The sequence below is a fragment of the Myotis yumanensis genome, unplaced genomic scaffold (assembly GCF_028538775.1).
Source record: "Myotis yumanensis isolate MYYU_CA2020_CCGP unplaced genomic scaffold, mMyoYum1.0.hap1 SCAF_20, whole genome shotgun sequence".
NCBI lineage: Eukaryota > Metazoa > Chordata > Mammalia > Chiroptera > Vespertilionidae > Myotis > Myotis yumanensis.
The window spans coordinates 949,031-961,371 of record NW_027223771.1 but is presented as its reverse complement, the minus strand read 5'-3'; the positions used below and the strand labels follow the sequence as shown (position 1 = coordinate 961,371).

General features: G+C 52.8%; 1 protein-coding gene across 2 annotated transcripts in view; it reads left to right on the top strand.

Moving 5' to 3' along the window:
* Positions 1-12,004, top strand: part of ZNF592 (zinc finger protein 592) — a 51,445-nt gene extending 39,441 nt beyond the window's left edge. For both annotated transcript variants that reach the window (XM_070400381.1, XM_070400383.1), the window contains 7 exons: positions 890-1,068; positions 6,717-6,893; positions 7,168-7,327; positions 7,447-7,734; positions 7,938-8,050; positions 8,685-8,820; positions 10,690-12,004. In XM_070400381.1, the coding sequence (XP_070256482.1) occupies positions 890-1,068; positions 6,717-6,893; positions 7,168-7,327; positions 7,447-7,734; positions 7,938-8,050; positions 8,685-8,820; positions 10,690-11,208 (1,572 nt within the window). In that variant the 3' untranslated portion in view covers positions 11,209-12,004. The remainder of the gene's footprint in view (positions 1-889; positions 1,069-6,716; positions 6,894-7,167; positions 7,328-7,446; positions 7,735-7,937; positions 8,051-8,684; positions 8,821-10,689) is intronic.
* Positions 12,005-12,341: the final 337 nt, after the last annotated feature.

Below are 12,341 nucleotides of genomic sequence, written 5' to 3'. Positions count from 1 at the left end.
CGTAGGAAGTCACCGAACCCTCTGACAAGGTGTTGAGTAGGAACCACCTCTGCCAAGCCAGGGTGAGGACCTGGCGAGTGTGGCAGTGCAGTGAGATCTCAGACTTCAAGAAGGGCCTTAGGCCTCTGGAGAGGAAAGGCTGGCCCCCTCTGCTAAGCCAGAGGGAAGGAACCCTCACAGCCCTCGCACAGGACTAATCGGGAAAACAGGGTCTGGTCTGTCTGTGATTAACAAGGTAAGGCTTGCTTGGGTCAGTATCAACGCTTTTAAAAAACAGATGCTTTTTAAATTGATTTCAAAGAGAGGAAGGGGGGTGGGGGAGAGAGAGAGAGAGATAGATGAGCACTAGTGATAAGAGAGAATCAACGATCAGCTGCCTCCTGCACACCCCCTACCCGGGATCGAGGCCAAAACCCTGACTGGGAATGGAACCGTAACCTCCTAGCTCCATGGTCGGCAGCTGTGGCTCTCAAGCCACATGCGGATCTTTGGCCCCTTGAGTGTGGCTCTTCCACAAAATACCACATGCGGGCGTGCACGTACAGGGTGATTGAAACTTCATGGCCCATGCGCAGAAGTCGGTATTTTGTGGAAGAGCCACACTAAAGGGGCCAAAGAGCCGCATGTAGCTCGCGAGCCGCAGTTTGCTGAGCCGCGGTTTGCCAACCACTGTCCTAGCTCATGGGTTGATGCTCAACCCCTGAGCTACACCGGACGGGCGGTATCAACGCTCTCAATGAGGTCTAGGGTGTCAAGTGTCCTACGAGAGGATAGTGGCAGGGGTTGGAGGGCCGTTCTGACCTAGGCCCTGGGAAAGCCAGGCAGCTGTGGTTGGAGAGCCAGGGCCGGCGGCGCCTGCGTGAACCGTCTTCTCCGTGCTCTCTCCTAGACGTGCCCGGTGTGCCAGATGCTGCTGCCCAACCAGTGCAGTTTCTGTGCTCACCAGCGGATCCACACACACAAGTCCCCGTACTGCTGTCCGGAGTGTGGAGTCCTCTGTCGCTCCGCCTACTTCCAGACCCACGTGAAGGAGAACTGCCTGCACTATGCCCGCAAGGTGGGCTACAGGTGGGTGCTGCCTGGCTCGCTGTCCTGTCCGGGGGCTGCCCGGGGGCTGGTCCTTCTCCTGGCCCAGAACTTGCCGCTGAGCTTGGTCTTCGGAGCCCTGGGCTCCAGCCTAGTAAGACAAGCTGATGGGTATGTTTTCTAGACACCAAGAGGGGCAAGGGGGAGAAGAATACGAGTTCAAACAAAATTAAACATGAGCAAAAATCGCTTCGGAGGGGAAGGTATAACATTCGCTTTGTCAGCTTGGTTTTTTGAAAGATGCTAATTTAATTTGCTCACAGAGTTAGTGTGTTTGGCGTATTAAATGGAAAGCACGATTTCAACGGTAAATTTACTAACTGCAGCACTTTGAAATGTTCCCAATTCTCGTTAACAAACGGAGCTGCCAGACTCCAAACTCCGAGGGCGCTAGTGTCTCCGTGTTGATTCGTTTTTGTCAGTTTGTGAGAAGCAAGCAACACCTGAGAATGGAAAAAAATGGTCGGCCTCCGAGTAAGAACAAGAAAAGCCTATTTGAGACGGAATCTCCTCCAGTGTGCCAAACATATATAAGCAAGACGTCATTTTCAGGAAAAAGAAAAGGGGAAAACCCTCCAAAGCTCACTGATCTCTAACTTTCACATCGTCCCCATCAGGTCTTCTGGGCCGGTTTACTGCATTTGGGAGTTACTACATTTCATGGTTTATTTTATTACTTTCACTTCTGAAACTTAATTTTGCCCAAATTTAGTAAGGTTTTCTTCTCTTTGGTATTTAAAAAAAATTATTGTTTTAGTCCATTTAGCTTTAGTACTTATTATTGTCTTTAGCATTGTGCCAGACACTGAAGATATAAAAATGATTAAGACTCATTCCCTGAGCTCAAGGGGGCTTCAGTCTGGTCGGTTATAAACATGTACACAGAAGTTGTAACTTGGAGTGGTAAGTCCCATATGGAGGGATGGCCCAGGGAAACTTCAGAGAGGGAGTATAAGGAGGTTTTCAGACAAAAGAAAGGGAGAGTATGTCTGGAGCAAGGGTATGGGTGGGATACTAGCACAGACAACAGGGGTTATGGGAAGTTCAGCATTTCTGTAGAGGTGGGTCAGGGGGAATGGGGGGGAGAGGTGAGAAACGAGACCCGGAATTGGTGGAGGCCAGGCCTTGCATAACCTTGTATTCCTTGGTAGGCATTTGGTCTTTAGCCAGGGGACAGTGGGAAGCTATGGAAAGATGTGCAGTGGGGAGTGATTGGCTCGGTTGTTTCTGGGAAGCTGACACGTTATGCTAAGGAGGGTGGAGACTGGAGACTGTTTGAGAGGCAAGTTTGACGGTCCAGGTGAGATGCTGAGGGCTTCAGCTCAGGCATGGACTTGGGACGGAGGGAAGGTAGAGTTGAGAGAGATTCAGGAAGTGTAAGCGTTAGGGTTCGATGATAGCTTGTAGATGGGGGTGAGGACAGGGAGGGTTAGTGATGACTCCAGCTTTCTATCTTGCTATAAACACATCCAAATGTAGACTAATTTCGTTGCATGCTATGGAGAACAGAGAATCTGAAGTGCATGAGAAACGAAATGGCCAGACAGGGTTGGGTGAAGCCCTTGCCGCCATGTTGCAGAAGAGCAGGGCTTGGCAGCCTCCCAGGCTACATTTTAAGCCAAACGCCTGACGGGTGCTGTTACAGTGTCCTGTAACAAAACACCTTGCTAACGGTGACTGAAGCGTGTGCTGCTTCCGAGATCCAATCCAATAGACATGCAATCAACACTTAGATTTTTTAAAAAAATATATTTTATTGATTTTTTTTTACGGAGAGGAAGGGAGAGGGATAGAGAGTTAGAAACATCGGTGAGAAACATCGATCAGCTGCCTACTTCACACCCATTGGGGATGTGCCCGCAACCAAGGTACATGCCCTTGACCGGAATCGAACCTGGGACCCTTCAGTCCGCAGGCCGACGCTCTATCCACTGAGCCAAACCGGTCAGGGCAACACTTAGATTTTTAACTTTGAATCTATACAGGTGGATGAATAGAGTTTTTTGTTTTCTAATTATTTTATTTACTTTCTTATATAAGAGTAAAAGGAAACGGTTTCAAAAGCAGTTTAGCTTTTCAAGCCTTTTTGTAAGAAATGTCAGCTAAAATGTATTGTGACTCAGCTATACATTCTGGAAGGATTACTGAATGTATCAGACATTAAAATCTCCAGTGATCTGTTATTGCATTCCAAAGACGTACACACTAACACACTATTCATTACAGTTAAGACCTTCTATTATTAATATATTTTTTGGTAACAGCTTTATTCAGATATAACTTACATACCATACAATTCACCCACTTAAAGTGTACAATCTCATGGTTTTCAGTATATTCAGAGTTACATATTCACCTAAAAAATGTCTATATTTACCCGCAAAACCTCTATATTGACTATTCTCCCACCCCCCTCAGTCCAAAAACAACTAATTTACTCTCTGTCTTGTAGATGTATCTTGGACATTTCATATAAATGGATCATAAAATATGTGCTCTGAGCATTATATTTTCAAGATTCATCCATGTTGTAACACATATACAGTATTTCATTCTATTTTATGGCTGAACGATATCCTATTGGATGTATATACTACATATTGTTTATCCATTTGTCAGTTGATAGGCACCTGTTGGCTATTATGAAAAATGCTGCTAATGAATATTTATGTACGAGTTCTTGTGTGGATATATGTTTTCAGTTCTTGTGGGTACATACCTAGGAGTAGAATAGCTGGGTCATATGGTAACTCTAAGTTTAACTTAAAAAAAAAATTTGATTCTAGAGAGGGAGAATGGGGGGTAGGGGGGGTAGGAGGAGGAAAAAGAGAGAGAGAGACAGAGAGAGAGACATTGATACATTGATCAGTTTCCTCCCATATGCCCCTACTGGGGATTGAACCCAAAACCTAGGTATGTGCCCTGACTGGAAATCGAGCCCAAGACCTGCTGGTGCAGGGGACGATGCTCCAGTCAACTGAGTCACCTGGCCAGGACTCAGTTTAACTTTTTGAGCAACCGCCAGACTGTTTCCCAGAGCGGCTGTACCATGTTTACATTCTCACCAACAGTGCATGGGAGTTCTGCTTTCTCTACATCCTCGCCAACATTTGCTCCGACTTTTGATTCTAGCCGCCCTTGTGGGTGTAAGTGGTGTCTCATTATGGTTTTGATGTGGCTTTTCCTGATGGCTTGTGGCGTTGAGCATCTATTGGTATATCTTCTTTGGAGAAATGTCTACTCAGATCTTTTGCCCATTTTTAAACTGGGTTGTTTTATTATGGAGTCGTAAGGGTTCTTTGTATATTCCGGATACAAGTACCTTGTCAGATACATAATTTGCAAATATTTTCTCTTGTTCTGTAGGTATTAATATTTGAAAATAAATTCTCAAAAAGTACCTATGTTCCATTTCATTGAGCTTTAGTAGAATTTTACAATATTATTTTTTATATTACATTTGCTTTTACTTGAAGACAATGTAAAAAGCCTGTATACTTTATATTTTTATGTTTATGTATTCTATGTGCAATGTATATAGACATTATATATATATACATATATATATACACATATATATGTATATATTTAAAACTGTATAAATTATTCTGCTCTCTGTTGATAATTTGGAGAGTGGTCAATGATGTCATAAGGGAACAAATTTAGGCTGTCTTAAATAAGAAAATAATGTGTTATTTTCTTATTGTGATTGTTAGCAAAATCAAAATTATTATTGCTCTTTCTCTTTTCTAAACCTACATATCTCACAGCATATGATTCTATCCCTGTCTGTTTTCTCTTTTTTTCTTAACAATTTGGTGCAGACTTGTGTCATGGGGTTGGATTCTCTCTCTCTTCCACTGAGGCTGCTCGGCCTGCGTTTACCCCTTCACATTCTTACTCAGTGCGGTTTCTTTGAAGAGCGTGTCTACTGGGTAAATAGGATGTGTTTTCAGGCGAATTTTTGAAGTGGATATTTACATTGTTCCTGCAGGAGTTCGGTCCAACTACGCAAATAAGGCCACTTAGCAGCGTCTGTACACGTATCAGGTGTCCCTGGCCACTGTGGAGGAATCTGGAAATATGTGGATTTTTCCCCTCAGAATACCTGTGGTGTGGAAGTTACTCTGTGTGCTAGGGTTGGCCACTCTATTGTTTAACAGGAGAGAAAAATAAATATAACTAAGTAGTTGGTATAGAAACTCCGTGGCACGTGCAGGTGTAGTAGTAAGTGTTCATCGGTGTTCATTGCAGGCAGCTTTCTGGTTCTGCAGGCTGCTCCTCACTGCTCATACGTTTGCAAAGGTGATTCCGCCACCCCTGCCGCCTCCTCCAGTCACACACACACACACACACACACACACACACACACACACACGGAAGGAAAACAAAAACGCTGGTCGGGATTCTGTGATGGTTTCTGTAGATCGTGAAGGAGTTCTTAAGTGAAGGCGCGTCCTTTCCGCAGGGCAGCGGCAGCCCCTCTCCGAGAGCTCCCAGGGGTCACGGCTACGGGGCAGGCATGTGGCAGGCAGTGTTGCAGCAAGAGGGAGGTCGGAGGTGTTTTCTCCTGGAGGGAGACCTGTGTGTGTCCACGGGCAGGAGGAAGGACTGAGCACGAGTGGGTGTGACTCTGTGGGTTCAGGTTGGCAAGGAGGCAGGTCACATGCTCAAAGACGTTTATAGAGAGGTATCTGAAGTCAAAAGAAGAGTCCAACACAGGCTCCATTTCAGAAAAATGGTTGCAGACAGTTCATACATAATAAAATATGATATATCTGCTAAACAAAACGCAGAAAATAGCAATTAGTAGGGAGAAAGAGAAATGAAAAGTCATCCACCAAGGAGACATCACAGCACTGACGAGCTGCATGGTCCAGAATGGCACCAGCCACTTGAAATGCGGCCAGTGCATCTGGCCGTTCCATTTTATCAGTTTAAATTTGAAGAGCAACATGGACGTTGCAGCAGGGGACACTTCCATCATCAGAGCAAGTGCCACTGGACAGGGATGCTCCAGAGCAGCGGTCGCCAACCTTTCGGGCCTCAGGGACCGCTGCTCTAGAGCATTCCTGGGCTGGGGCCATTGGTTTTAATGTGGTTGTTACGGGGAGCTTAGCATTTCTTAACTGTTTCTTATTCGGTGGCCATCCCTGCTTACCGAGTACCAGCCTGTGGGAGGTACAGCCTCTTGAAATTCCTCTTGCGGTTGTACCACATTAAATGAATACTGTTTGTATCATTTTTTTGACCACTCCCTCCCTTCTCCACCCGCACCAACTTCTCTTAGCTGGGCCCAAGTTTTTAGTTTGCAGACGAATATCCTCTGGCCAATGAGGGGAGGAGAGGGTTTCTCCCCACTTCTCTACCAGGTGTGGCCTTGGGCTTGGGGGGCCCTGGGCGACCGCATTATGCCAGACAGCAGCAGGCAGGCCCTCAGATGTACGAGTGAAGGATGGAAAGTGCAGCCTCGGAACCGTAGGATAGTTCTGGGTGCACCCCCTTCTCAGATGAGTGGTGGTGTGACCATGAGTCCCAACACGGCTCTGTTCTTGTCCCCTATCCCTCCTTTTCCAGGACCACCTCTGGATCTAACCTCCGCTCCCCCCCCGCCCCCCCCTGTCATTCAGGTGCATCCACTGCGGGGTCGTCCACTTGTCCTTGGCCTTGCTGAAAAGCCACATCCAGGAGAAACACTGCCAGGTTTTCCACAAATGTGCTTTCTGCCCCATGGCCTTCAAGACTGCCAGCAGCACCGCGGACCACAGCGCCTCCCAGCACCCCACCCAGCCCCACAAACCCTCCCAGTGAGTGCAGCCTCGGGGCCAGCAGGCCTGGGGGCAGAGCCCAGGGGCCTGGGTGCTGTAGGGGAAGGTGTTGGGCCCGCCTGGGAGCCGGGGCTAGTGGCAGAGAGGTCTGGAGTCCACCGAAGACATCCCGAGGCCGGGGAGCAGCCACATTGGCTCAGAGTAGTGCTTTCCCAAGCCCGACCCTGGTTCAGAGAGCGGAGACGGGGTGGAGGGCTGCGTGGTTCTGCCAGCAGAGCCCTGGCCACCTCACGCCCTGGGGCTTGTCCCACAGGCTCATGTACAAGTGCTCCTGCGAGATGATCTTCAACAAGAAGAGGCACATGCAGCAGCATTTTTACCAGAATGCCAGCCAGGCACAGGTGGGCATCTTCAAGTGCCCCGAGTGCCCGCTCTTGTTCCCGCAGAAGCCGGAGCTGATGCAGCACGTCAAGGTGGGTGGCCTTCGGGGAGGAGGCTGGGAGGCGGGCGCATGCCTCGGGCCCGGGGGGGTCTGACTCTGTCTGTGCCCCTTTCCCTTTGCCCAGTCAGTAACCGCTCTCCCCATCCCCAGAGCACGCACGGTGTTCCCCGAAACGTGGAAGAGCTGTCAAGCCTCCAGTCTTCAGCAGACACGTCCTCCAGCCGCCCTGGTTCTCGAGTTTCCACGGAGCCCCCGGCCACGAGCGTGGCTGCTCGGGGCAGCTCCCTGCCGTCCGGCCGCTGGGGCAGGTCCGAGGCCCATCGCAGGGCTGAGGGCAAGCCCCGGCTGAGGAGCACTGGCTGGACCTGCCAGGAGTGCCAGGAGTGGGTTCCTGACCGGGAGAGCTATGTGTCCCACATGAAAAAGAGCCACGGTCGGGTAAGTGCAGTCTCAGGTCACAGGGCCGCGCCAGGGTCTCTGGACTTCTCTCCTGTGGGGTCAGCGGCCCCTTATGTGGCCGACCCCTTAGGATTCCTGGTCCTTTGAGGTCTGTGGGCATCCTTTCTGCCTGTGTCATCTGAGAAGGGGGCACGCCCAGAACTCCCCTGCAGTCCTGATGCTCCGCTTTCTGTGGCCTGCAGACACTGAAGCGGTACCCGTGTCGGCAGTGTGAGCAGTCCTTCCACACCCCCAGCAGCCTGCGCAAACACATCCGCAACAACCACGACACCGTCAAGAAAGTCTACACGTGTGGGTGAGTGTCCGCAGGGGGACGCCGGGAGGTCTGAGACCCAAAAAGACTGTCCATGGCGTTTCTCTACTCTGAGGTCAGCGATCAAAGGCAAGAGATCAGCACGTCTTTAAATGGAAAAGTGCTGTGACTAGTTCAGAAATCAGGGCAGGTCAGAACCAGCTCCCAGGCCCTGGGGGCTTCTGAGGCCTTCCCCCTCCCGCTCCCCTAACCCCGCTTGCACTGCCGGTCAGTGGTGAAGGGCCCTGCGGTTTACGAGGAGCGGTGGTGCGACCCTGAGCCCGGCAGCACCACCTGCCTGTGCTCCAGCACGTACACCGGCCTCATGCTGACCGCCAGCCCCGCACCCGGACCTCTGGGCAGTGATACCAGGCGGTGGAGGGTAAGCTCACGGCCGAGGGCCAGTGCACACATTCCGACCTGCTGTTGTCTGTCACCTCGGCTGGCTTGCTGCCTAGAGTGCTCTGAGGAGTGCCCAGCACTCCCCCGCCAGCCTGAGGACCACCCAGCCCGCTCTCTGTCTGCTCCAGACTCAGCCCTGGAGCCAGAAGCAGCGTCAACCTCTGCCTGCCTGCCTGGCTCCGCTGGGCGCTGCGGCCTGTCCTCTCACACCGTTTCGTTGGCCGTCCTTTCGCAGGTATTGCACGGAGGACAGCCCCAGCTTCCCGCGGCCCTCCCTCCTGGAGAGCCACATCAGCCTTATGCACGGCATCAGAAACCCTGATTTGAGCCAGACGTCCAAAGCCAGACCTCCGGGTGGACATTCCCCTCAGGTGCGTGTGGGGCCCTTGCCCACCAGAGCAGCTTGCTCAGTGAGGGCTGGTGCTGGAGGGGCACTGGGAAGGCCCCAGGGCACCCATTGGTCCTTGTGGCCAGGTCACAACAGCCCTGACAACTTCCCTCAAGGTGGGTCACTCTCGAGCCTGTGTGACCCACACCTGGGCCTGCACACGAGTAAAGGACAGGGACAGAGACCCGCGAGGCAGCCCATTGGCCTCTTTTTTAAAAAAAATATATTTTATTGATTTTTTACAGAGAGGAAGGGAGAGGGATAGAGAGCTAGAAACATCAATGAGAGAGAAACATCGATCAGCTGCCTCCTGCACACTCCCTACTGGGGATGTGCCCGCAACCAAGGTGCATGCCCTTGACCGGAATCGAACCTGGGACCCTTCAGTCCGCAGGCCAACGCTCTGTCTACTGAGCCAAACCAGTTAGGGCCCATTGGCCTCTTGGTCCTGCCGTTTCTTTGTCGCCGGGAGCCCTTCCTTCGGGGTGGGCTGCGCTCAGTGACGGGGGAGGTTTCACACACACCAGCCTGCTTCTGCCTCACTCAGTCCTAGGAGTGGGCGGGGGGCTGATTGTCAGGTGACGATGGCCAAGCTTGGCTGACCCCCACCCCCACTCCCACACCGGTTGTGGGAAGGGCCATACTCCAACACCTGCTCTCCTGGACCCTTGTTCTATGTTTTTTTGTTTGTGTACTTATTTATTTTTAAGTATTTTTTTTTATTGATTTCAGAGAGGAAGGGAGAAGGAGAGAGAGATAGAAACATCAACGATGAGAGAGAATCATTGATTGGCTGCCTCCTGCACGCCCCCTACTGGGGAAAGAGCCCACAACCCAAGCATGTGCCCTTGACCGGAATCGAACCTGGAACCCTTCAATCCACAGGCTGACACTCTGTCCACTGAGCCAAACCAGTTAGGGCTGGGTCCTTATCCTGTGACCTCATCCCTGTTCCAGGCCCGTTTCTGGTGAACTTCGGGGGCAGCCTGGCCTCCCTCTTCACTGTAGCCTCCTCCCACGCTGTGCCTCAGAGGGGCCCGGCACACCTGGGGAGCCGAGAGCTCCTGGAGGTCCAGGACCGCCCATCTGGGCTGTTTAGAGAAGGGCTCTCGCTGATCGGCAAAGGCCCTTGTCCACATAGCAGGTGGGGTGTCAGTTGGCATTTTGGCAACATCTGCCTGCAATTAAAATGCACCCCTTCCCCTGCCCTCCAAAAGCACACACCCTTCGATGCAGCAAGTTGTCTCCTTGGATTTATCTGTCCGGTGTCTTTGGCCTTGGGCACCAAGAAGTGTGTTCAAGGATGTTCACTGCAGCACCGTCTGCGTGACAGATGGAACGCGACTAAATGCCCGCCAGTGGGGACTGCCCATCCCCGCAGTGGGCCCGCATGCTGCTGTCAGGAGAGCGTGGCCTCTGTCTCAGCCTCATGGAGACAAGCGCCAGTCATGTTGTGTCGTGAAAAGAACAGGGCGGAGGAACGTGTGCGTGCAGCGCTATCACCGTGTGAAAGAGCAGCTTTGTTTTGTATACGTGTAGAATATCTCCTGGAGCAGCCCCAGAGCCCGGGCGATACCGCGATCTCTGGAGAGCAGGCCTGGGGCGTGGGCCGGAGGGGTGTAATCTCCATGCCCTTCCTGTATCTTTGGAATGTTGTGCCACAGCAGACGTCACATTTTAAAAAGCACATAAAAAACCCCCAGACAGACGGAAGTCAAACAAGCGTTCAGGGCCGGGGTGACCCTGGCCTGGGTGGAGGTTCTGCGAGGCCTTGGGCGGCACTGGTCGTGGGTGGGGCCTCCCGTGTCGGGCTCAGCTCGGCCTGGATCGGCTGACGCTGTGTCCTTTTCAGGTGAACCATCTGAAGAGACGGGTCAGCGGGGCGGAGGATGCTCCCGGCACCAACAATGGCGAGGCCGCCTCCTCTCTCAAGAGGCACAAGTCCCTTTTCCAGTGCGCGAAATGCAGCTTTGCCACAGACTCGGGGATCGAGTTTCAGAGCCACATACCTCAGCACCAGGTGGACAGCTCCACGGCCCAGTGCCCCTTCTGTGGCTTGTGCTACACCTCCACCGGCTCCCTCAGCCGCCACCTCTTCATCGTCCACAAGGTGAGAGACCAGGAGGACGAGGAGGAGGCGGCCGAGGCAGCAGAGGAGGCAGCGGAGCCAGAAGAAGGCTCTGGGGAGGAGGTATCCATGGAGACCAGGGAAAACGGACTGGAAGAATGTCCTGGCGAGCCTTTGTCAGCTGACCCAGAGGCCAGGAGGTCCCCGGGCCCGGCCCCTGAGGAGGACATTGTCCGAGACGCTCAGAGTCAACCACTGGCCTCTCAGGACCAGGACAGCCACGCACCGTCCCCTCAGGTGTGACCGGAGGTCGGGTGGTGCTGTGGGTGCTGCACCTGCCGTGTGGACAGTGGAAAACAGAAGGCTCTGCCCGGTGTGCGTGGCAGGCTGTGCCCTGGAGCAGTGTCTGCCCTGAGCTGCGGGGAGCCGGGTGTGCCCCGGCCCCAGGAGATGTGGGGTCGCCCGGGACCCTCACAGATCTGGATTCTGTTATTTATGGCTTTGTGCTGCTTCTCAGTACCCCAACTCCTGTCTGTATCCTTCCAGCCCCAGTGCTGTCCACTCCGCTTGAAACCCCTCAGCGGCTGTGCTCTTCCGGGAGGCTCCCCACTGCTGCCTGCTCTCTGGGCGGACAGAGCCTGAGAAGGGGGTTTGAGGGGGGCTGGCGCAGTTCCTGCTGGAGAGCTCTGCCCAGCCCGGCCTGACGAGGGCCTCGGCCACTTTGCCCGTCCTTCCTGCCTTCTCTGTTCTTTCCCCCAGAGTAGTCCCGGAGAATCGGCCGTCCCTCCGGCTCTCTGCGTGAGCGGGAGAAACTTCTGCAGCACCCCTGGTTGGGGTCCGGGGAGCAGCAGTGCGGCCCAGGCAGGCAGGCAGGCAGGCGCCGAGGGCAGACCCTTCAGAAGGAGTGTGCACCTCGTCCGCGGCCGCCCTGCCTCTCCTGACCAGGGGGCTTGGGGCCCACAGACGTTGGGATATTTGTATTCTTGCTCCTGTGCCATTAGAGAGGCTGCTGCCCCAGGCAGGCCAGCCCCTCCTCCTCCTGGCTACACTCATGTTGCTCAGACTATATTTCAAATAAAAATATTCTTCTTACCATGCAGGTAGGCTCTTGTATTCCTCTTCAGGTGAGCCTGGCCCCACCCTGCTCCCCCCGAGGGTCTTCCCAGACGCCGCCCATGTCCCATTGCTGCAGGAGAGCCGTGTCCCTCCTGTCCACGGCGTCCTCTAGACTCTGGAGCTGTGGTTAGGACACTGGGAGCCTGGGACTTCCTGACCCTCTAGAGCAGCGGTTCTCAACCTGTGGGTCGTGACCCCTTTGGCGGTGGAACGCCCCTTTCACAGGGGTCACCTAAGACCATCCTGCATATCAGATATTTACATGACGATTCATCACAGTAGCAACATGACAGTTATGAAGTAGCCACGAAAATAATGTT